A 24,467-nucleotide genomic window follows, 5' to 3' on the forward strand; every position below is an offset into this window, starting at 1 on the left:
CTCACGCCGGTCCGAGACCGCGCGTGCGCCGGGGCCGGGCTCGTGGCGCGCCTGCGCAAAGGGGGGGCGTCCCTCTCTGGCCGTAGCTGAGGCGACCGGAGAGCCGTGAGCGAGCGAGGGCGGCCGGCGGAGCGGGTCCGGGGCTCGCCGCCATCATGTTCCGGTGCCGGCTGGCCACCCCCTTGGTGCGAACGCTGGGCCCGAGTGCCCGGAGCCGGGCGGGGAGAGGTGAGCGGGGGTTCTGTCAGGGTGACCTGGGAGCCGGGGGGGGCGGGGAAGGCGGCGTTGGGGGGCTGGGGGCAGCCGCCTCCTCCTCCTCCTCCTCTCTTTTCCCGTCCGGGAAAGGGCTCCGTTTCCAGAGGGCCCCGCAGCGCCGGATCAGCGCCTTCCCGAGGACTTGGTTGGGGTTCCCTTGGGGTCGGGGGTGGGGTGGGGGAAGAATAGGCATTGTGTATTTGTTGCCTGAAGAGTCAAGCGGGGGGGGGGACTCGGTGGCCTCGGGGTCACGATGGGCTCCCGTGCGTTGCCTTGACAACCTCTGGGGGGGGGGGGTCTTGGAAATGCCCTTTAAAGCGCTGGCTCTTCTGGGCAGGGGACACGGGGTGGTTTTTTTTTTTTTTGGAAGCCACGTGTTTCAAGGTGTTTGGGGACTTTGATCCTATAGTATAGTATAGTACAGTATAGTATAGTATATAGTGTATAGTGTATAGTGTATAGTATAGTATAGTATATAATGTATAGTATAGTATAGTGTATAGTGTATAGTGTATAGTATAGTATAGTATATAATGTATAGTATAGTGTATAGTGTATGGTATAGTATAGTATAGTATAGTATAGTATAGGGGTTGCTCAGAATGCTCGCCAGGAGCAGTGCCTACAGCTGGACTGCTCCTTTTTCTACCCTGAAAAGCTCATTATGGTGGTGAGGGGGTGATGGGAGGTGTAGTGCAACTCATGCGAAGGAAGTGGATGGGGGTGGGGTGGGGGAAGGAGGCTGTTTTAAAGGGAACACTTAGGGTTAGCATGTCATTTAAAAAAAACCAAGTTCACTTGGAAATGAGTCCTCTTGCGTTCAGTGAAATTCACTCGATGTTGAGGTATTGATAAGTAGTTACTCATGGAGCTTTTACATGTCTTGACTTTCCAAGCGAAGAGAACACGAAGGTTGCCAACTCTAAGGAGCAGAATGATTTTTAAGGATTAAATATTGGAGCCATGTACAATGCGGGTGTTCATGCTTTTTTTAAAAAAAAAACATGTCTTTGCTCTGAACGCTCTCCTAAGATCCATATGTGAGGCTTTTTGCAACTTAAAAACATTTTTTCCTTAAAAATCAGATTGATTTTAATTGCAGATAGGGTGGCAGTAGTAGGTTTTTAGTATTAGGAGAAGAGGCCTATGAGGAGAGAATTCAGCATCACTGAATTGTCAGATATCAAAGTACTGTATACAGAATCAGGATGTCCTGTGATATTGGCCAACCAAATGAAGGTGGAGAGCCCTTGATCATATCTGAAGCACTGCCAGACTCTTGTTGGCATCATTAGACACCGTTCCTCCTCTGGGGGCCTTTCCCCGTCATTTTCTCTCATGTCTGCCAACATTGATCATAGTGACTGGCTTAAAAGCTGGTCCCTTTGAGGCAGGTCTCAGTGTAAAGGAAGACATGTATCATGCATTCTTTAGATAACCTGTGTCTAAACAGTTTGGACTTATAAGACCAAAGCCAGAATCTTGCCCAGCAGAACTGACAGGTAAGTTTGGCTATCCAAGGTGGAAATGAGGAAAGGCTATCCTATAGGCTGCCATGATAATATATTTATTTAATTTCATTGATTTCTGCTCTGTTGGTCTGAAGCAGAATCTTAACGTGCACACACAGATACACACAGAATAAGACTACTATTGCAAATTATAAAATACTGGGTTATAACTGCATACGCACAATGAAACATAAAAACTAGAGATTCGCAAAGTGCAGCCTGCCAGATGTTGAACTGCAACTTCCAGCACTCTTTATCACTGATTGTGCTGGCTAAGCCTGATGGGAACTGCAGTCTTCAGCCGCCACCATGCTGACTCTAAATTGAAGTGAGTTGCAACAAGGTGGCGTCATGCTGTCCGAGCTAAGGCAGTCTGTCTTCCAGCTTATTGTTCCTCATTGGGCGGCCGTGAGCCGTTTAAAAACCTGGCTTTTCAGGCAGGCCTTCCCCTCCAGTCAATTAAACTGACCTTTACTTTTTCTTTTAATCACTCCATCTTGGCAAGGATTTATATACTTGTTAAAAATTTGATGTTTTAGATATTTTCAGGACGCTGTTTGCTATGTTTTTTATGTATGTAATGCTGCCCTGAGTAGACTCTGTCTAGGGGGGCAGGGCACAAATCCAATAAAAGTAAAGTTAAAAAAAAAGTAAAGTAAACATGGTGGAAAGTAAACATGGTGGAAAGCCCTAGTATAGCTACCTTGAGATACAAAAGTAAGAAACAAATAGATTGTGGATATTCTGAATGCAAATATACTTTCCAAAATGATATGGAGATTGAACAGTTCTGATTTTATAGAACTGTGGTTAGGACATCCTGATGAAAACATAGCAGTCTTGAGGTATACTGCCAGAGTCTTGAGCTAGTTAGATGTTTCCATGGAATTTACCATATTTTTCGCTCCATAAGACGCACCGTTCCATAAGACGCACCAATTTTAAGGAGAAGAAAACAGGAAAATATAATCTGTTTTCTTCACTCCATAAGACGCACAGACTTTCCACCCCCCTGTTTTGTGGGAAAAAAGTGTGTCTTATGGTGCGAAAAATACAGTAGTTTTGTCTCTCCCAGCATCTCAGAAATGCTGGACTACATCTCCCATTATTCACAGACAGCATGCCGATGGGGGGGGATGAGGTTTATAATCTAGACATCTGGTGGGCACATAGTTGTGGGAAGGTGGTTTAGTAAATGCAGTGATGTGTTCTAGTACCTTGTTGATGATTCTCGCTCCTAACTCATTGTGCTTCCAGGCAACCCGTTTCAACGGTGGAAGGTTCCCATAGGCGTTCAGCTGAGCAGACAGATGACTAGCTCTGGTGCTCCAGATGACAAAAGCAAAAGAATCTTAATGTATGCCCTCTGTCTGGGCTTGCCTATGTTAGGAGCAGGGGCCCATGTAAGTAGAAAGGTTTGAGGGAGCAACACAAGGGTGACTGGCCGTAACTTTGGCTCTCTGGTGGTTGTTCTTGTTTGAAAATGTATGCTCTTCCTTCGCATCTCTGGTTTTGCCCCTTCTCCTCAGAAACCATGGACATTGATACCATCAAGGAACAAAGCTGATCCCTGCTCTGAGTTAACTGTTTCTTCTCTCACTGTTTTGGTTAGCTTCTTAGAACAAACATTAAAATTAACTGCCATTTTTCTTATCTGGAATTGGCCTGTAAACCAACTCAGAATTCACTGCTTCCAGGTAAGAGCTAATGACACGGAGAGAGCAAGAGAGCGGTTAATTGTGGAGCTCTTACACCATAGGTTGGGTGTGCCTGACAAGGGTGGCTGATCCCACGTAGAGATGCCAGACAAGGGTGAGGGATCAGAAGGGGCTCTGGGAAGCATTTCCAACTCTCAAGTGATGTTGGTAACTTCACCTATTCTGTCTTTATTTCCCAAAGAGGAGGAAATGAAGGCATTCCAAAATGGACATGGGGAAGTGAAAGAAAAGGTGTATGGGGGAGGGGGGATAGCCACTTGAAATGAATCAGCTTTGGCATCAAAATAGGAGAGGGAGGCCTGTACTTCTCTGATGCTGGTGTGTGTGTGTGTGTGTGTGTGTGTGTATGTACACAACAGATGGCCATGGCTACCTATCAGGGTGGATTTAATTTAAATCACAATTTAAATTTTAAAAACTGCACTTTTTGACAATTTGCATTTTGAAAATAGACTTTTAAAATCTAAACCATGATTTAAATTGTCATTTTAATCAGTTGCTTTTAACAAGTCATTGATTTTTATCCATCCTAATGCCCTCCCCACTGCCACTGCTTGTCTTCCCCCTACGCAAAAGTAGCTCAGTTCCTTAGGGAATGATCTGTAATCTATAGGATGCTGCCAAAGAAAACATGGAAGAAGTTTGAAGATTTGGTAGGCGAGCAAAGATATGATCAATTTTGGAAGGAGGAATAGAAATGTTTCTTTGAAATGTATTTATTTTTTACCTTTTATATTTTACTTCTTCCTCCATGGAGTTCAAGAAGCATATGTGACTGTACTTCCCTACACAGCCCTGCAAGGGTAGGTCAGGCCAAGTGAGAGAATGACTGGCCCATATTCACTCACTGGGTTGCGCAGCTCAACGAGGACTCAGGTTGGATCTCCCAAGTCCCAGCTCAGTAACACTAAAGCATTGCTTGTCCACTTCATGGTGGCCAAAATCCAACTAAGGATTTCTGTTTGCATAAGTGAAGTCAGTTGCAGCACGATTTAGCACACTTTCACTTATGCAAGCATAAATAGGTGGATTCTGGCCAATGATTTCCCCAGATTAATCAGGCAGAGCAAGCTGAAAACGGGAGAAGCGCCATCCAGTGAAGCACTCAAATAATGGAATCATTCGGGAGCCGTTGCGTCCTTCCCACTGCCTGGTTGAGAAGGCATTCAAAGGGACTGAGAGTCCTGCTCCATCTCTTGACCCATATAGATTGGTCCTAATAACAAAAACAGGGAGCGCAGAGGAAGCAATGTGCAAAATCCACTCGGGGCAATATTTATAGGGGTAGCCACAGTTGTGTGATGTTTTGTTTTGCCATCTAGCCTGATAAAGAATTTGAGAGAACTCATAAGCTTGCACAGTGATGTGGAAATATAGTTTGTCTTAATACTGATGGCTTACTGGGGCAGGAGGAAACATTTATCTGTATGTTAGAAGAACTACTGGCTGAATAGCTCAGTGGCTTAGGTATCTGCAGAGTCAAAGGTTGGGAATTCGATTCTCCACTGTGCTTCTTGGGAGAAGAGACAACCTGTATGGCCTTGGGCCGCCTGCACAGTCCCAGGATTCCCTCAGAAAAAGGCAGTGGGAAACCACTTCTGAGTACTCTCTACCTGGAAAACCCTGAAAAGGGTTGCTGTAAGTCAGAATTGACTTGACAGCACATGATGATGATGATGATGATGATGATGATGATGATGATGATGATGATGATGATGATGATGATGAAAGCAGCAAATAAAAATTCACAATAATTTATTTGATAATCGGGAAAATTATGTTGATATAGGTGCAATTAAGAATAAAAGGGTGCTAGTTTGTTACAGAAGAATCCAAATGTTTTTGGTGGTTATTCTCCTTGTTTATAATTTAAGATTTTCACTATGTCATGTTTATTTTGTATTCTAAATTTGTTGTTTAATTGTATACATTCAAATACAAATTAAAATTGTAGTTGGTGGTGTTGGAATGGATGATGAAAAGTAGGTGGGGTGGTGAGGGTTTCTCAGACATGGAGTATGGTGCCAGCATATATTGGCATTTATACACCTGGTCGAGTGGGAATGAGATGAAGGGGAATCAGAAGGCACAGGACACTGTGTGGTCAGGCTAGCTGGGGGATTTTGGGAGTTGTAGTCCAAAAACAAACCTTTCCAGGCTGTGAAACACAAAGCCAGAGAGATGGGAGAGCCCACAATCATTGTTGAGTGGACAGCATGAAATTAGAGGATCTGGGGCAGGTTAGTTTTAATTCTTGCACGAGGAGAGATGGAATCTCATGGTGTAACAAATTAAGCCATTAAATTAAGCTATTTTATACATTGAAAGAGCTCCTAAGAGAGAGGCAAGGGGCTGCATCTAAACTAGCCATCCTCTCTTTGTGGATAATATTAAATCTGCAATAATTCAAAGATGAAGAGAGAGTCTCTTTATGGTGTGGTAAAGAAACAAAGAGGGACATGTTGGTGCTGCGGGTTAAACTGCAGGAACCTCTGTGAAGCAAGGCCAGAAGACCAGCCCTCAAGCGATGGAGTGAGCTCCCATCACTTGTCCCAGCTCCCACCAACCTAGCCGTTCAAAAGCCTGTAAAAATGTGAGTAGATAAATAGCTACCACGGTGGGAAAGTAACGATGTTCCGTGTGTAGTCACGCTGGCCACGTGACCACGGAAACTGTCTTCGGACAAACGCTGCCTCCATGGCTTGGAGACGGGGTTGAGCACCATGCCCTAGAGTCAGACACGACTGGACTAAATGTCAAGGGGAACCTTTACCTTTAAAATAACAAAGCTTAAAGGTGTCCCCTCTTGTCAGTCTTCTAGGCAAATTGGTGTTGACAAAAGTGTAACCAAAACAGTGGGGAGCCTTGCATCCCTTAGATCTGTGTAATCCGGTGTCCTCATTTAATTCTCAGACCTTTTGCTTCCCCTCTCTCTGTCCCCCTTTCTCTCTCCCCCTTCATTTTCTTTCCCTGGCCTGTCTCCTCCTCCTGCAGTTTTGCAGCGGCCACCTTCCCAGCCCCCTTGTCGGTCGCTCACATCTCCAGGCGCTCCTGGCAAGAGCAGCAGCAAACTAGTGTACTTAATAATAGGAGGCGCGGCCATGGGGACAGGCGCATGGGTAAGAAACTTATCGTTGCATGTGATGATTATGGGGTTGGGGAGGCAATGCGTGGATGGGCTCAAAGGTTGTTTTTTTTTTCATGTGAGCCGAATCAACAAAGCCCCTCTCATGAAATCCTGTTATAAAATAGCCTGTTGTTTTAAAGTGAGCTTATAGGCAACTGTCTGCAAAGGGCTGCTGTTTTAGTCCATTGTGGCAAAAACAGCGAAGTGTTCTGTGGCGCCCTAAGAACTAACACATTTATTTCAGTGTAGCTTTTTGGGCATGGCAGCCCATTTCATCAGGTACGTTATGTATACCTTCAGACACATGGACATGCATGTGGTTGCAGGTGAGTGGAATGGCAGGCAGTAAAGACAGAAAGAAATGTAGAAAGAACTGATAGTGATGATTATCTTCCTTGTCCTCGCATGGTTGGAGCAGTTCTACGGGTGCAAGTGTTCTCCTGATCTCTACGCACAGTTAAAGCCAGTGTGGTAGTGTTACTAGGAGGGCTGGATGGCGATTTTGGAAGTTTGTGTTCCGGTTCTGTTGATCCATGAAACTCATGGGGTGACTTTGGGCCAGTCATTCTCCCTCTCTGACCTACCTTGCAGGGCTGTTAGGGGGATGAAATTGGGGTGTGTGTGTGTGCAAAGAGTCATGAATGCTGCCCTAGAGCTCCCTGGAGGAACGGTGGAACATAAATAGTGGAAGTAAGTAAATGAATAAACAAACTAATTTAAATGTCCACCCACCAATAGCCTAGACTGTTGCATATACTGTAGTATGTGCCCCTAAAATATAGGTAAGCTGCTTTATCCTGAGTCAGACCTTTGCTCTCTGTTTCAACCCGCAGTGGCTCTCAGAGGGAAGTTCCCCCCCCCCAACCTGGCCAGTCAGAATTCTTAACAACTGCAGGATCTGGGATGTTCTGTTCCTTGAAAATTCCTTAACCCCTCCCCCCCTTTTTTTTTATTTACTGGGCATCCGAAAACCCAGACAGAGTTTGGAGGAGGGACCTTTTTTATTTGGTTTTAGAGCTCCAAGAATTTCCCCAGCCAGTATGCTGACTGGAGTATTCTGGGAGTTCTCTGCCACCAAAATTACTTTTCCAAACCCCTCTAAGTGAAAATCATGGCCAGAAGCCTCCCCCCCGCCCCTTCTTCCAGGGAGCCATGGCCTCTCAGAATTCAGCACACACCTTTCTGTGGCCAGCAAAGCTGTAACCAAAGATATAGTTGGGCCAGTATCTTTGGCAGTGCCTGTCCGGCAGGCCTGAGAGCAGACCGGGGGGCGTTGGGTCTTGGAGCAAACACCACCTGCATGCATTTGGGCTCCCAGTGGATCAGCCGTCAGCCGCTAATCAGAGGTGTGCTCTCTCATTATACATCCGCGCACAGGCATTGAGAGAGGGGGAAAGTTACTTTTTTTTTGGACCGCAGCTCCCGGTGGCCATGCTGGCTGGATAATCCTGGGAGTTGTAGTGACAAAAAGTCGCTTTCTTCATCTCTGCTCACACTTTCCCTTTCATATCACTTTTTGCCTGCTTTAGAAAAGAGAGGAGCGGGTGCTGTCTTTGTTAGCATTTTCTGGAAGTTGCTGCTCTTTCTTGTCCCATGTCTGTCACTTTCTTTGCTTTTGCAAAAAAACAAAAAAAAACATGCTTTATACTTGTCTTTTGCATGGGGTGGGCTGTCTAATTATTGGGGTGCTCTCATTTTTCCTTTCTCAGATTCTTTCTTGAGATTTTACATGGATTTGCTTTATCGTATGTATGTTGGAATATGGGTGAATGGCTTAGACCCCAGGAAAAAAAAATTGAATGCTGTGTATTGCTAAGGAATAAAATGACTTCCACTCACTAGTCAGCTTTATTGGAGGTGAGCGAGGTAGAGGAGGGATCAGAAGAGGTCTTGTCTTGACCCTGCTACGACCCCCACATGGCCATCTGACATGCCCCAAGTGCTAGACCCCCACTTTATAACCCTGCCTTGTGGTTATTTTCAAAATGTCTGTAGCTGACCACTGCTAAACTCTCGTTCAGATTTCTCAGTAACTTGCCCCCTTAAATGCTTGCTGAGATGTGAGCCCCAACCTCTTCAGACCTCCCTTGGAGCTGTAGAATTTATCTCCTGGCTCAATGAGATGGAGTATGTAGGGAAACCCGTGCCCCCCTCAGCTGTGTTGGACTCCGTAACCCATGTCCACCAGCTAACATGGCCAGTTTCTGGGGATCATAGACCATGAGAGTTGAAAAGGACCCTGCAGATCTTCTAATCTAGCCTGCTACCAAGGCTGGAAACCCACGTTTAAAGCCTCCCTGACGGATGGCCATCCAGCCTCTGGAAACTTCCAGCAAGGAAAATCATGCCACTTTGTGAGGCAATCCTTTCTGATACCAGATAGCAGCTTTTACCACCAGGAAGTTCTTGCTAATGTTTACACAAGATCTCCTCTCTTTTCCTTTGAATCCTTTGCCTCAGTTTTTACCCTCTGGAGCAGCAAAAGACAAGCTTTCTCTGCCTTCTGCTTGATATACTGAGGCTTCTGCTCCAGCAGTTTCTGAGGAAGGGGGCACAGAATTCCCCCCCAACCCTGCTTAAGTGCCTTAGCAAAGCATCTGCAAAATGCAAAACTTTCTGGTTGTTTCTGGCCCTTCAGGCCTGTGATAAAACATAGGCCCCTTCCTGATTCCTACCACCCCCACTGTACAAATACCAACCCCCTCCCCCTTTGAAAGCCCCTTGAAAGGAAGCCGTATTCCCCAGGGTGCAGGGTGGGCCCAACCGTGCTGCTGAGCAGATGCAGAAGACGTCCGTAAGATGTCCCCTCTTTGATTGTCTAGTTGTACAAGATGGCGAAGGAAGACAGAAAGCGGTACTTTGACACCATTGCCACCGCGAATCAGCACCAGCAGGAGGTTGCGACGCCCCCACCCAGTGAGTACCTGGAAGAGGCAGGGTGGTTTTGTGTAGGCTTCAGGATCGAGGCCAGGGGATCGGGGCCTTTGCAGGGGACTCCCACTCCCATCCGTCCGGCTGTCCCGGAGAGCAGCTGGGGATGTTGGAAGCTGTGTTCCAGCACCCTCCGGAGGAGCCATTATTTCTTTCCTGAAGCTTTGACACCTGATTTGGCTGTGGTTGGGGCTTCTCAATGAAGGGAATGGCATTGGGGCACACAGAAACCTAGGAAAACATCTTAGGGCCCCACCCAGCCCCAGTTTTGCTAGCTCAGACCCACAGCAGCGGTTTTCTGGAATTTCAGGAAGGATTCTCCCCAAGCCCTACCTGGAGATGCCTGGCATTCCCGGGCCGTCTCCTATCCAAATGCAAAAGCTTCCTAACCCTGCTTAGCTTCCGAAATCAGAGATGGGCAAGGGGGTTCAGGGCATAAGGATGATTTCAGTGCCACAGCGTTGTCCTCCATTAAAAGGCAGCTCCTCCTAATGTGAGGAAACCGTGTTGGAGGCCGGGGGGAGGGGAGGGCAGGTGGGCAAAGGAGCTTTTGGTCGTTGTTGGGCTGGGAGCGTGTCTGCCTCGTTAGCATGTCCCCATGATCTGTGCGATGCGAAATGCCTCCCCTTTACCTGTGCTGGGCATCTTGCCAATGCGCCTGTTTTCTCGTTCCAGAAACAGATGCTGCCTCCCAGAGCACAGCAGGTGAGTGAGAGCGCTCGAAGAGGAAGAGAAGCCGGCCCGCGGACGTGGCTGAGCTTAAGTCTTCTTCCCGCAGGGCGTGCTGAGAGAGAGGCTGTCCATCTGCTGGGGTGAAAAGCAGAACACCTACTCCAGGGGCAGCCAGTCCAATGCAGGAAGGGGATGCATTGAAAGAACAGCAGGAAAGCTGCTGCTGCTGCTCTTACAGAGCGGTGGATTTTTTACCCCAGAATGGTTTGGATCGGGCTGTGAGTAGCTGAAGCGGACATAAGTGAAGTCAGACCATTGGGCCTCCTGGCTGAAATCTGGCTTGCACTGAGCGACAGCAGCTCACCAAGGTTTCTGGGAGAGGCCTTTCTTCGCTCTGCCTGGAGGCTTATTTGCAGTGATCCCCACTTTTTTTCTGGGATGGGGGCTGGAAACAGGTGGGCTTCTGTGTGTGCTCCACGCCTGTTTTTTGCAGCTTCTAACCCTCTGTTGATGGGGATCCTTCAGAGATACATGCTTAAAAACAGGGCAGATCCCACCCCTGGAAGCCACCATAGTGTGAGACTCTTCTACAGCCTTGCCTTACTGGAAATATGTGTTCTGAAAGTTTCTGCTTTGTTTTTAACAAAGTGGATGTAAACTGGCCATTTCTAGTTCGGGAGAGAAAAATGGAAGAAAGTGCATTATTGCAGGCTTGGAGTCTGCAGTGGATCCTGGTTTACGTTTATAAAGCAAGAGAGGGCGACTGTAACATTTATTCCCACCCCCCACCCCCGGTGCTGTAAGGCTGGGCCCTCTCCCACCCCAAACCCCTGTACCCCTTGGGAGTAGAGGGAGATTAGTTGTGTCAAGAGCGCTTGAGAAGTCACTGCTTACCTGCCTGGTATTTTACTGTTATTTTTCCCAACACTGGGAGATTGAAGTGAGCCCTTTCTTCATGTTTTCTTGGTTGACGCCTTTGTCCTTGCTTGCAGCCCCAGAGACGGAGGCCATCACTCCCTCAGAAATCCCATCCCACGTTCCTTTCCTGCTCATTGGCGGAGGCACGGCTGCTTTTGCTGCTGCCCGGTCCATCCGGGCTCGGGATCCTGCCGCGAGGGTGAGCGAGGGCCGCCGACGGGGCCGAGTTCTGTCGGTGCGGCTTTTGAGGCCGGAAAGACCCATCTTTCTGTCTTTTCCTCTTCAAGGTTCTGATTGTTTCAGAAGATCCCGAGCTGCCTTACATGCGGCCTCCACTTTCCAAAGAACTGTGGTTTTCAGAAGACCCCGACATCACCGAAACGCTGCGGTTCAAACAGTGGAACGGCAAAGAACGGAGGTTGGTTTCCCAGTTCTTCCAGTCTTCCTGAAAAGGAGCCTTGAGGGGAGAGTCTGTGTTTGAGGCTCTAGAGGATGGAGAAGTTGGGTAAACAGGAGAGAAAAGAGGGAGGTTTTGGGGGGAGGGATATAGTAGCCCCACTGCACTTGCTTCAGCCTTTCCTCCTGTCAAGATAGGCCCTTGACTGTTGACCCAGGAAGGGGATCCTTGTCAGAAAACTGATTACTCCCATCTGCCTTAAGATAACAGCTGCTAACACTGGAGGATCTCTTACTCTCTTCATTTTTCTTTCTTTTCTTTTCTTTTCTTTTCTTTTCTTTCTTTCTTTCTTTCTTTCTTTCTTTCTTTCTTTCTTTCTTTTTTGCTTCCCCCGTGTCAACCTATTCCTGCAGTATTTATTTCCAGCCACCTTCATTCTATGTGCCTCCTCATGAACTGTCTCATATCGAGAATGGTGGAGTGGCCGTCCTCACTGGGAAGAAGGTGAGTAGAACATGGATCACAATGATTTTGCCAGCCCTGCAGGTCTTTGATATTACAAGCCAGATGGTGTCTTCTTTTCAGTCTGTCTTTAAAACCCCTTTCACACTACATTTTCTGAGGTGCCTCTAGAGTGTACTGTTGCCGAAAATACAGTCCATCAGCAGAAGTCCGAATAAGAAAGCGGGGGGAGCAGCCACTGAAAAAGGCCTTTCTGGAGTCTTCAGCAAATTTGTGAGGACACTGGGACAGAGAGAAAGGCTTGCTCTTAAAAGGCAGAAAGGGTCTCCCAAGTCATCCAGGCCTGTATAGGCCATGGCCAGAAACAGGATGGCTGCCAGTGGAGCTGTTTTAACAGGGAGTTTTGCGCTCCTTGTCATCCTCCCTGAGGCAGCCGTGTAGCTTCAGCATTTGGGGCCCATCCACATTTCCAGATCGTGCCTGCTTTGCACGTGGAAGGCCTGAGGCCTAACATACCTGGCTAGGTCTGGGAAAGGCTTGTCAGAAGCCTGGCGCTGTAGGCCAGGGATGTGTGGACACGTGCAGGAGAGCGTCCAACTGATCTGGTGAGATCCACTTTGTTGAACCTTGAGGTCAGCCAGTTGGAACCTGGTTCACTGCCCAAATGAAGAATGCTGAAGGGTAATGGCGGACGGACCGAGGTTCTCTAGGAGCTGCCTTCAGTCATCTGAAGAATGGGGGACAGCGGGGAAAACTTTTTAGGGTGTTGCTGCTGCCAGATTGCCAAGAACCAGCTGCCTTTTGGAGTTAACGGCAAATGAAACAGAAACGGTTGCCTGCTTAGAGAAGTTCAAGTTTAGATGGCAGGGCTTGGAAGAGTTGTTCTTTTCAGTGGCCGGCTCTCGGCATCAGGCTGGCCCACCCGTGCCAGCTGGATGATGCTGGAAGTGGCACTCCAGAGAAGCAACTTTCCCAAGCTAGAGGGAATGGGTGGGTCTATCTGGATTGATTCTCCTATCAGTCTAGATAGTCAGTGGTTCTCAGCCTTGGGCCCCCAGATGCTCTTGGACTACAATCCCCAGAAGCCTTCACCCCTCGCTGGGCTGGCCAGAATTTCTGGGAGTTGTGCTCCAAGATCATCTGGATTACCCAAGGTTGAGAACCACTGGAAGGGAGGGCAGTGGCCGGCAACCTCCAGAGGTGTGGGGCTTGGACAAGCCGGTCCCTTGACTTCAGAGGACTGCATTTGCTCCGATGACATTCCCCTTGATGGCTTGCAAAAATGTTCTTTTTTTAAAAAAAAAAACAGTAAAAGCCCATAAGGTACCTCTAGTGGCCTGCTTTTTTTAAGTTTGGGGGGGGCGCATGGGGGCACAATTGCTCCTGCGCTCCCTAGAGGGCCTATGGGGACCTTTTGGGCTTTCCTCCCCGCAAAACCTAAGTCTCACTGGCCATGTGACCACAGAAGATTGTCTTCGGACAAACGCTGGCTCTATGGCTTGGAAACGGGTATGAGCACCGCCCCCTAGAGTCGAACACGACTGGACAAAAATTGTCAAGGGGAACCTTTACCTTTACCTTACCCCGCAAAACAGTTCAACCTTTGGTTGCGTCTGGCTGGGAGTGTTGTGTGCGTTGTGTGCTGCCAACATCTGACCTAAAAAAATAGAGACATGAAAAGGCTTAGAAAAAAGCACAGTGCTTTGTTTAGTTTCAGAGAGGTTGAGTTTCACCCTCTTTCCAAGGTTGCAACTCCATAAGAGACATGAGCATGTGCTTGACTTGCAGGTGGTCCAAATGGACGTCAGGGGGAATGTAGTGAAACTCAGTGACGGGACACAGATCTCCTATGACAAGTGCTTAATCGCCACAGGTGAGGGGATTGAGCCCATTCCTTTTTCTCCTTGGTCTCTGGGGTGGGTGGTTTTATGCCCTTGAGACTTCATCTCTCAGAACCCCTTGTGCTTGGTGGTGGTTTCTTGATATTGCTCTCCAAAACATCTGGAACACCAAGGGTAAGAACTAGGCTCCTACAGGCGGGCGAAGGGGGTTGGGGAAATAGGTGAGTCTTGGCCACCTCCATGTGACCAAGATGCCAGAAGGAGCTGTTTGGCTCTGAACATGATCTCGATTCCCTATTTTCTGTCCTCAGGTGGTTCACCAAGGAGTCTTCCTGTGCTTGAGAGAGCAGGCAGAGAGGTTCAGCAGCGGCTCACCCTGTTCCGGAAGGTAAACCTCCACGGTGGGGCATCTCCCTTGTCAGGGCTTCTATTTATTATGAGAACACTGAATAAAACAAAATCAAAACAAAACATTGGCATAAAATTGAAAGTAACTTCTTACATTGTTTGGTTTAAACATGGGCTCTTCCAGCACCACTCCAAAACTGTAATAAAAGTGTTGTTTGCATGATTGTTTTAAACTGACCAGTGAGTGTTTTAACGCTATGGGGTGTTGGATGTCAAAACAACAACAACAATAACATATCTGTGAAGATTCTAAGTCATCGAGGTGAGGTTATCTGGAAGTTAAGTCATGGCAACTGGACTTCTCTCTTCTTGAGTCGAAATGTTTTGCTCCTCCTCCAAGTCTCTTCTTCAGTCTGAAGAATTCCAGTTGCCACGACTCAACTTCCAAACAGCAATACAGTGGTGCCCCGCATAGCAACGTTAATCCGTTCCAGGATTAACGTCGCTATCCGGATTCGTCGCTATGCGGGGGGGGGAACCCCATAGGAACGCATTAAACTCCGTTTAATGCGTTCCTATTGGGGAAAAACTCACCGCTATGCGGTGAATCCTCCATCTGGCCGCCATTTTCACCACCCGGTAAGTGAGGGCAGGGTGCGAAAATGCTGCGGGTGGCCATTTTGTTGACCCGGCGGCCATTTTGGAACCGCCGATCAGCTGTTCCCAAAACATCGCAATGCGAAGATCGGTAAGCAAAACACTTACCGATCATTGCAATGCGATGTTTTGCCTATTAAAAGATTGCAATGCGATCGCAAAAACGCGTCACTATGCGGATTCGTCGTTAAACGGTGCGCTCGTTAAGTGAGGCACCATTGTAATACTTTGTGCAAACCCCCCCAAACCTCTGAGGGGGGTCCACCTGGGTTTAATCTTTGGATTTAAGTGAGTATATTTGAAGCATGTTCAGCTTTCTCTGGCACAAACTAAGGTTGAGATTAAAAGACAGGATGTTGAGGGAACCTGTCACTGCTCCTGTGTTTTAGCTCTGCAGTCCAAACTTAAGGTGTCTGGCAGATGCTTTAGAGGTCTCTGGGCCAAAACAAGACAAAGTGGGAATTGGCTTCTCCTGTGCAAATCCTTTGATACCTTTCTTGCCCTGGTGTCCTATGTGAACTTGTCCGAGATGTCTCCCAGCCCCTCCCTGTCGCCACCATTCTGTGTGTGTGTGTGTGTGTGTGTGTGTGTGTGTGTGTGTGTGTGTGTGTGTGTGAATTGGAAGCAGTGCATTGCACTAGCCTGGCTGAAGGGCCATTTGAGGTTTTCCTCCTCCCTCCCCCTCTCCCTTTCCTTTTGTGCTGTATCTTGACATTAAAAAAAAAAAGGATTGGGAGCTTCTCAAAGGCCTTTGTGGTTGAAGAATGACTGTGCCATTGAACAAACAAATAACACCCACCCCCCTCCATTTGCCTGGTCTCCTTGTAGATTGAAGATTTCCGTTCACTGGAGAAAATTTCCAGGGAAGTCAAGTCAATCACTATCATCGGTGGTGGTTTCCTGGGTAGTGAGCTGGCCTGTGCCTTGGGGCGGAGAGGTGAGTGTGAGCACCAGGACGCAGCAGGATCGGGACCCTGCAAGGCCTGAGCGTGGTCACCCAGTCCACTTATTGGCATTTTCCCTTTGGCTCTAGCCTGGGGCCGGGCCCTTGGCGGGGAGTAAATCTTAAAGGGAATGTGTGGCCCTCCAGAGGTTCCTGCTCTCTGGCTTCCTTCCTGCGTAGCCAGCAAGGCCGGGAGGGGTGGGGCACGATGGGGGAGTGGCCGTTTATGTGCAGCTGAAAGTTCTTCAGCCCGTCTTAAACATATGGCCAGGTTTATGAGGGGAACCTGTGGCCATTGAGATGCTATCATCTTAGGCTGCTGAGGGCTTGCTGGTCACTCTTAGGTCGCTCTCACAAGCTCTCTGCTTTCCTTTGCAGCGCAGTTGAGGGGCCTGGAGGTGATCCAGATGTTCCCCGAGAACGGCAACATGGGCAGGGTTCTTCCTGAGTACCTGAGTAACTGGACCACCAGCAAAGTGAGGAGAGGTAAGTCAGTCAGCAGCAGACCTCAGGTGTGTTCCTGTTTGGTATAACAACGGCCAGAACTCCCCGGGCTGACTGGGGAGTCCTCGGAGCCATAGACCAACGAACGGAGAGTCTCGTCCCTCTTTTTTTTTCCTGCCAGCTGCACAGGTGGGGCCGCTTGAGGCCTATCCTTGAGCGGGGGTTTTAGTGGTCTGTGTGGAAGTGGGAGGTGCTCAGCACGATAGTTCTCATAGCCAGCCTCGCAAAGGAGCGTCCAAAACCACCGACAGCATGACGGGTCCATCTCAGCAAACGCAACGCAGGTCTTCTGCAGGCATACAGTTGCATTCAATCTGGTTGTAGTTTTAGAAGAGGTAGCCGTGTGCATTTGCATATCAAGCAGAATCCAAAGAAAAAAAACCAGAGAAAACCATGTGACCCCTTAAAGACTGACTATTATATTTTAATGTGAGCTTTTATGGACAAGTTTTTGTCTTCTGTTTTGTTTCTTTGGATTTTGTCGATATTAAGTCTGGTTGCTACAGGTTCTCACTGCAGCTAAAGACTCATGCTCTGTCGCTAGAGAGGTAAATGTTCACCATCCATTGCACAGCGATCAGAAGATCTAGCAGTTTTCGCACAATCTAAAATATCAGTCCCACCAACACCAGCTCCAAACTGTTTTTTTGAAATATTCAGATTTGGTCAGGTCGCATCAGTATACGAGACCATTATGAATTATCTGATTTGGTATCTCTTTTTCCTCTCGTCCCCTGCTTTTTCTCTCTCTCCTGGTCAACCTAAAAATATTAAAAAACTGTATTGACATTGTCTTGTTCTTCCTCCTTTGCTTCCCCTTCCCCCTTTCCTTTTGTGTTCTATCTGCCCTGAGGACAAGGACTGTTTGCTTTTGTTTTATTGAAAGATGAAGCAAATAGATATTGAATAAATACAGAAACCCACTCCAGAAGTTACCTGTTACAGACTAAATGAGACGGTGTGGATCCAACTGTGTGGCGGGTTTTTATTGGGGAGATGAGCGTAGCCGCCGAATAGAAACTTGTAGTTTCAGAGGAAGGCCCCATGGGAAGGTTTCAGCATAATGCCTGGCCTCCTTTGTTTGAAGAACTCTGACCAACATCTTCCTCAGCTGCAACTTTAACACCACACCTCCCATGCCAGCTTCATCTTTCCTCACTCAAATCTCAGAAACACGCCTGGCAAAATCCACCTGCCATGAACTTTTGGCACTCTTAAATTCTTTGCACTAGTGACAAGACACTGGTGCAAGCCTGGTGAAGTGAGCCCTGACCCACGAAAGCTAGCAGATGGGTTTAATTTTTGTTAGTGATCTGCGAAGGTATCACTACACAGCTCTCTTTAATTTCAGCTTCTCTAACTGGGTCTCCTCTGGGCGAGTTGGACTCGAACTCCGATGGGTCTTAGTCATCAGTGATGACGGTTCTCCCCAAGGTTGCTTGGCAGCCCAGGGATAATGAAGATGGTGGCCCGTGGGCTCACTCTGTAAGGGAGGCTGGCCTTGCCGGCCACCTCTCCTCTCTTGTGATTGTAAGCAGCATCTTTTAAAAATATCTTTCAGAGGGAGTGAATGTGATGACCAATGCCGTTGTGAAGTCTGTGTCTGTCGCTGGGGACCGGCTGCTGATAAAACTGAAGGATGGAAGGAAAGTGAGTACCCGTGGAGACGGGGAGCTTTTCCTCGGCCAGGGTGTGATGGAAGGGCAGGAGGAGGAAGGCAGCATCAGAAGATCTCTTAACTCCCTGGTCTCTTCAGACCCTCTAAGATTGTGATTTGGGGTCAAGTCATTTGGGGGATTGTATTCTCCCATCTGAACCTGTCTAGGTTCTGAGATTCTGGGGAGAGCCCTTCTCTGGGCTTGCCCCCCTCGGAGGCACATGTGGTGGGGTTGCGGGGAGAGCGCCCACAAGCTTTGGAACTCGGTTTTGTAGGCGGCTAGGTCACATTCTTGTTTTCCAGCCACTGGCCTGTTGGTAAAAGGCTTGTTGTCAAAGAAGGGGACTTTTCTGAGCGATGCTATACTTTCTTTTCTAGCTGTGCTTTTAATTGCTCTTGGCCCATTTATATTTCCAGATCACATTTTGTGTGTGCTTTTCTCTGTGCCTCCCCCCCGCCCCCCCTCCCGTTCTCAGCCAGCTTTGAGTCACAGTTTGGGGAGAAATGTGGTTTATAAAGTAAACAAAGCAAAAAGTGTGCTGTTTCTATGCTGCCTATAATGCTTAGAACACTCTCTGGGTGTTTAAAACATAATAGAGGCAGCCCCACCCACACCCTGGAAGGATGGACAGTAAAATCAGCCTCAAGCCAGCTACCTGGGCCCCGGATCAAACTCAGGTCTTGTGCAGAGTCTTCACTGCAGTATTGCAGTTTAATGGGGAGAAAAGTCATATTCTTCCTCTGTTACCCCAACTTCTGTTTGCTTCCACTTCTCCTCTATCCCTCCATGTCAGATTTTAGATTGGAAGTCCTCTCGGGCAAGCCTGTCATCTTACTCTTTGTACACCAGCCATGCATAGTGATGGTGGCACCCTAGAAATAAATGCCAATGCAAGCGTGTTCTTATCCCGGCATACAGGTGGAGACAGATCACATTGTAGCAGCCGTGGGCCTGGAGCCCAACGTGGAGCTGGCAAAGTCCGCAGGCATGGAGGTGGACTCAGACTTCGGCGGTTTCCGAGTCAATGCAGAACTGCAGGCCCGCTCCAATATCTGGGTGGTAAGGAGAGACAGGCAAGGGAAATGAATGGGGGTCCAACTGCTCCTCGGCTGCTTGCGTTGCTGGAGAGGAGACCGATGCCTTCTACAAACAGAAGCAACCTCTAAGGAAGTTGTTTGTTGTGGGGAGGGGGGGAGAGGAGGTACTCTTAGAAGTATGTGGGACCCTAACCCAATACCTGAGATTCTGAGAGTGAGATCTTCTTTGCAGGGGAGAAATGAAAGCTTCTGGTTCTCCATGTGCATCTGCTGCACATCACTGTGCTCTTCTTTCCCAAGTCAAGGTTATCTTAGGCTGACTGATCTTAGGGCCCTTGGCTGTGGCTTCCAGTGAGCCTGTAGAGAAGCGTCAGGCATCCCGGCTGTAGTCCTTGGCCAAGATCTATTTCCTTTCTTTACTCCTGGACCTCCTGCCACAAATGTGACTTCCTATCCGACCTTCTCCAGCCAAAGACCAAAACTGCCCAACCTGAAGCCCTCTTGGAACTTTGAGGAGGTGCAATAGGTCTAATCATCATCACCGTATGCCATCAAGTCCATTCTGACTTCTGGTGACCCTGTTCAGGGTTTTCCAGGTAGTGAATACTCAGAGGTGGTTTCCCCTTCCCTCCTTCTGAGGGTTCCCTAGGACTGGGCAGCTGGCCCAAGGCCACTCAGGCTGGCTCTTCTCCTGTGAGGCACAGCAGTGGGGAAATCAGACTCCCAGCCTCTGACTTTGCAGCCATCAGAAACCCGACTCTCTAAGCTATCTAGCCAGCTGGCTGTGTGGGGTTTTTTTGTCACTAATGTTTCCTTTCCTTTTTTTAGTTCTCACTCCTGGTTTTTCAATTTTCTCTGCTCAGGCAGGGGATGCAGCCTGCTTCTATGACATCAAGCTGGGCCGGCGGCGTGTGGAGCACCACGATCACGCTGTTGTGAGTGGGAGGCTGGCAGGAGAAAACATGACGGGAGCAGCCAAGCCATACTGGCACCAGTCCATGTTCTGGTACTGTGGATTCTCTCATTCTGCTTGGCTTTGCTCAGTTTGTGGCTTCAGCGCTCCATCTTTACTGCCGCCTCTTCTCGTGCTCTTCATGAGGGCAGCTTGGAAGCGCCCTGAGGGACAATCGTACTGCTTCTCCACGTAGCTTGGGAGGAAACAAAACCCTCCCGGAGGCTGGACTGCAATTCCGAACTGCTCTAACCGGCATGGCAAGCAATGAGAAGCGCTGGGGGGCTGCAGTCCAGCCTCTGGAGGGCAGCACCTCCCCCCCCCACTGCAACTCTTCTGTTTTCTGCACCGACCAGCTGCAGTTCTTCAGAGTGCTGAGCAGAGCGGTCTTCCCCCTGCTTTAATAATGCAGGCACGAAAGCTGCCAGCCCACGTTATCCCGCCTGTTCCTCAGAAAGGCAAACCTAGGCACCTCCGCTGAAAAAAAGGAACAATTGCATGATAATAAACCATATGAGTTCCATGCTGAAAGCCCTGGTACAACTTGGAAAAGTTCCTTTTTTTGAATTTGTAGAATCCCCCAGGTTGCCTGGTCTTCTGATTGTCTGAAACTACTTGAAGGAGACAGTGCTAGCGTGTGTAAATCTTGTGCCCTGGGATAAAGGCAGCTGCGTTCCTAAGAAAGAGGTAGCTTTTTAAAGGTGTATAATTAATTTCTGGAGACAGAGGGGCACCCAGTTGGGTTCTCTTTCAGTAGACTGCTTTTTGCAACCTCCCCCTTCTTTCCAGGATGAGCAGAAATGGAACAGATGCCCACGAAATGATCTAAGGTGTGCTGTTCCAGGCAGTTTGTAGCTGCGGCATTTCTCAGCATGACAAGAGCTATATTCCAGACAGAGATGGGAAATTTTTACTTTTTCCGACTACAGCTCCTAGACTGCTCCAACCAAGGTGATATATAAGCCATACTGGCTGTTGACTCTGGGGAGCTGTAGTCCAAAATAGGATTTCCAGAAGCCTGCATGATGATAAGATGAAGGTGTGATTCAATTTCCTCCCTGGGTGACAACAAGATACAGAGCATTAGGATAGAAAACGTTTCTGTGTTTGATCCTCAGTTTTCCTATACATTAAGAGAAACAGCAAACTGTCTTGGGATTTCTTGACTTAAGTGGCTGGATGATGCTTGTCTGTCCATTTCAGGAGTGACCTGGGCCCCGACGTTGGCTATGAAGCCATCGGCCTTGTCGATAGCAGCTTGCCCACGGTGGGAGTGTTTGCTAAAGCAACGGCGAAGGACACTCCAAAATCGGCCACAGAAGAGTCAGGTAAGGAAGCCTTTGCTCTTTGGCTGTTCTGTGACTCGGGAGAGGAGCTGCATCGCTGGAAGTGTCTGTCACGTCTCCTGCACGTGCACTCCTTGGTGTTTCCCGTGGAGTCTCCCTACGAGAACAGCGTGCAGAGTCTTGCGGCACCTTGGTTTTACTTGGCATGAGTTTACATGGACTGTCGACCCCTGTGTCTGATGCCCAAAATTCGCTGCTGCTTTTGCGGCAACAAATATGGCTGTCTCCCTAACTGATAGTTACTCTGCCTGGCTAGATGTCCGCCCTCTGCCCTGGGGGAAAAGGAGGGCCCTTCTGAACATTCTCTGCTCGAGTTCAGAGATGGGGAGCCTTTGGCCTTCCAGATGTTGAACTACTGCCCTTGTCTTCACCACTGGCCTGGTTGTCTGCGCTGAAGGGAATGGTGAAGAATCCAGCAGCCTCTATAGAGGTGTGGCTTGCAGGTGTACAGTTGTAAACTTTGCCTGCCTGCCTGCCTGTTGAAGTTGGATCCTGCAGAAAGCATCGTGGTGTGATCTGGCAACAGTCACAATCTTTCCTGGCGTACCTCACAGGGTTGTTGAGAGGATAACATGAGACCTCTGGCACAGGGAGACTTTGGATGCCTTTGTCTTACCACTCTCCTTATCCCCAGACAGCCTGGCCAGTTCTGTAGAAGACCCAGGGGGAGTTGTGCTGCACAACATCTGCAGGACCAAGCATTCCCTCCTCTGCCTGATGTGGGGCGGGATAGGACGGGGTGGTGGTGGTTCTACAGGTTCCGTTTTGGACTTTGACTGTTTATTGTGCGCACGCCTAGGAACTGGAATCCGCTCGGAGAGCGAAACAGAAACAGAAGCCTCCGAGCTCAAGGTCTCTGCAGCCTCGCCTTCCAGCCCGCAGGCCCCACAGCAAGGGGAGGATTATGGGAAAGGAGTCATTTTCTACCTCAGGGATAAAGTGGTGGTGGGAATCGTCCTGTGGAACATCTTCAACCGGATGCCAATCGCTCGAAAGGTGGGTCTGCGTCCTGGGGCCTTGCCGGCCACACTCAAGCATGACCTGAAGGAATTGGGGGTTGGTAGAAGGGTTCTAAGGGTTGTGCTAAGCTGTCAAGTCAGAACCTACTTAGGGTGACCCTAATAGGACTTTCAAGGTCATTAAGATATTCAGGGAATGGTTCTACCAGTTCCAGGCCCCCGAGTGAGTTTCTCTGGCTGCATGGAGATTCATACCCAAGTCTCCTGAACCCGGGTCTGTCAGTTTTTCAACTACACCATCCTGTTAGCAGATGGACACGTGTATTTCCAGCCATCTCATCTGTTGCTCAGTGGAGTATCTGGGGGATTGTAATCAACAAGGCAAAGCGAATGAAAATCTAAAAAGTGTGTTGTGCAGATGTGCTGCAACCAGAACATCTTGGTTTCTGGCCTGTGCCTCTTACAATAATTCTAGTGCCCCAACATCTTTGCCGTTCCACTTTCCTTCCCCGTTTCCCCACAGTTGCAGTTAGTCACTGAAACCTGGGGGGGGTGTGTGAAAAAAGGCAAGCCGTTCCCAAGGGACTGGAACGTTGCAAAAGCAAAATGCTCACCACCAGGGCAGATCCCAAGGATGGAACCGAGATGTACACAAGAGGCTCCCAGGTGAATAGATTACAGGACACGCTTCCCTTCCTTTTTCCTCTTGCCTTGCCACCTAAAGAGGTTGGGCTGAAGCTTATAAAGGGACATCCTCGTCCTTTCTGCTTTTGACCACACCCTCATCTGTTTGATGGGACAGCGTTAAGTGGATCTGTGTGTACAAGCCAAGCCCACGTAGCTTTCATGGCCGCAGGTGGTTCCAAAGGAATGGCAACCCTCTCCACATTTTGGTAGTAAGACACGTTGTCAACCTGAAGCTTTCCTCTTCTTGTTTTACAGATTATTAAGGACGGGGAAGAGCACGCAGACCTTAATGAAGTTGCCAAGCTCTTTAACATTCACGAAGACTGAGCACACCGCCACTGCCTCAGGATGGGAGTGCGTTTGGAAACCGGAGAGGCCGTGGAGGCCCCTTGTGCTGACTGTGTGAGCTCGTTGTGCGCGTGTCTCCCTCCACCCTCCACAACAAAGTGTGTCTATGAATGTTTGGAACGGCTCTGAGCTCTCTTTGCACCACAAATTAAACCAGATTTAATTACTAAATTTCAGTCAAGGTGTGCTAGTCCCTCTCTTCTTGGCCTTTGTGAACGTGAAGCTGGTTCAGTTAAACATACATTTGGAAACAATAAACCTCCTTCTAACGTTAGTTTTTCAGATCCGGATGATCTAAGTGCAGCTCCCTTGACCCCCCCCCCCCAGTCGTGGCCAATGGGAGTTGCAGTCCAATAATATTTGGAGGACAATATTGTGCCTGCTCCCGTTTTAGAAGTAGAGAAAATGTGTGAACAAATAGCTTCAGGAATGAGCTTATAGGCTCAGTGGCTTTTCTACGTCCACCCACCCGCTGTCCTTCATTTGCAACATGGAGACAATACTGCAAGAAAATGGTTCTAGATCATGCCTCCCACAGTTGGGGGAATGGGGGGAGGAAATACCCTGAAAGCTTTCAGCTCCCCGCTCCCCACCTCCTGTTGTGGCACCATTAAGAGAACCGAGGAGCAAAGGTTCAGCAGCTTCCCCCTCAGAAATGGAGGCGGCCAAGAATTCTTGGGGCAAAACCAAAGGGATTGTTTTCAAGCCGCTTCCCTGCTCTTTTCTTGAAAAGTAGTGACGTGAATAGAAGCAGCGGGTTTTGGTTTGTTCGTTCCCCCAAGGACCTGCACCAGTCAGGGGCCGCCCAGAGGAGTCGTTGCCAGCTATTCCTAGAGATGTTGGGAACAGAATTAACTTCTGCCTGCAAATTATGTCCTGCCTCGACAGGTTGTGGGCCTTCTCTCACACAGATCTCGCCTCCCACAAGCCAGAATCAATTTTTTTGCCTTTTTGACAAAAAAACGGATGGTGAGGGTGGTTGAAGGTTTCGTGAAGGGTGCTAGGCCAAGCAACTCTTTGCATCCCCACCTGTTTTGGACCACACTTTTCAGAAGCCCCAGCCAGCCTGGCCATTTGTTGGGGATGACAAGTGGTATCTGCCATTGGAAGGTCTCAGCTGAACCCCAGAAGTGGCAACACAAACATGTCTCTCTCTCACACACACACACCCAATTCCACACCAGCCAAGGCGGATC

General features: G+C 48.6%; 1 protein-coding gene across 4 annotated transcripts; it reads left to right on the forward strand.

Moving 5' to 3' along the window:
- Window positions 1-50: 50 nt before the first annotated feature.
- Window positions 51-23,447, forward strand: AIFM1 (apoptosis inducing factor mitochondria associated 1). 4 transcript variants are annotated; one of them, XM_072981356.2, is made up of 17 exons: window positions 51-228; window positions 3,024-3,169; window positions 9,434-9,527; window positions 10,218-10,247; window positions 11,207-11,331; window positions 11,420-11,550; window positions 11,943-12,033; window positions 13,780-13,864; window positions 14,144-14,220; window positions 15,666-15,774; window positions 16,159-16,266; window positions 17,846-17,934; window positions 18,861-19,001; window positions 19,843-19,985; window positions 21,135-21,259; window positions 22,077-22,273; window positions 23,179-23,447. In XM_072981356.2, exons 1-17 carry the CDS (start codon window positions 156-158, stop codon window positions 23,248-23,250), a joined length of 1,836 nt encoding a protein of 611 aa, XP_072837457.2. In that variant the 5' UTR covers window positions 51-155; the 3' UTR covers window positions 23,251-23,447. The 4 variants fall into 4 exon arrangements, with proteins under 4 accessions (XP_072837457.2, XP_072837458.2, XP_072837459.2 ...); XM_072981357.2 differs by lacking the exon at window positions 3,024-3,169 and adding an exon at window positions 6,479-6,603; XM_020804675.3 differs by lacking the exon at window positions 51-228 and adding an exon at window positions 6,479-6,603 and having other exon boundaries at window positions 3,040-3,169.
- The last annotated feature ends 1,020 nt before the right edge of the window (window positions 23,448-24,467 follow it).

The sequence above is a fragment of the Pogona vitticeps genome, chromosome 11, assembly GCF_051106095.1.
Source record: "Pogona vitticeps strain Pit_001003342236 chromosome 11, PviZW2.1, whole genome shotgun sequence".
NCBI classification, from domain to species: Eukaryota; Metazoa; Chordata; class Lepidosauria; order Squamata; family Agamidae; genus Pogona; species Pogona vitticeps.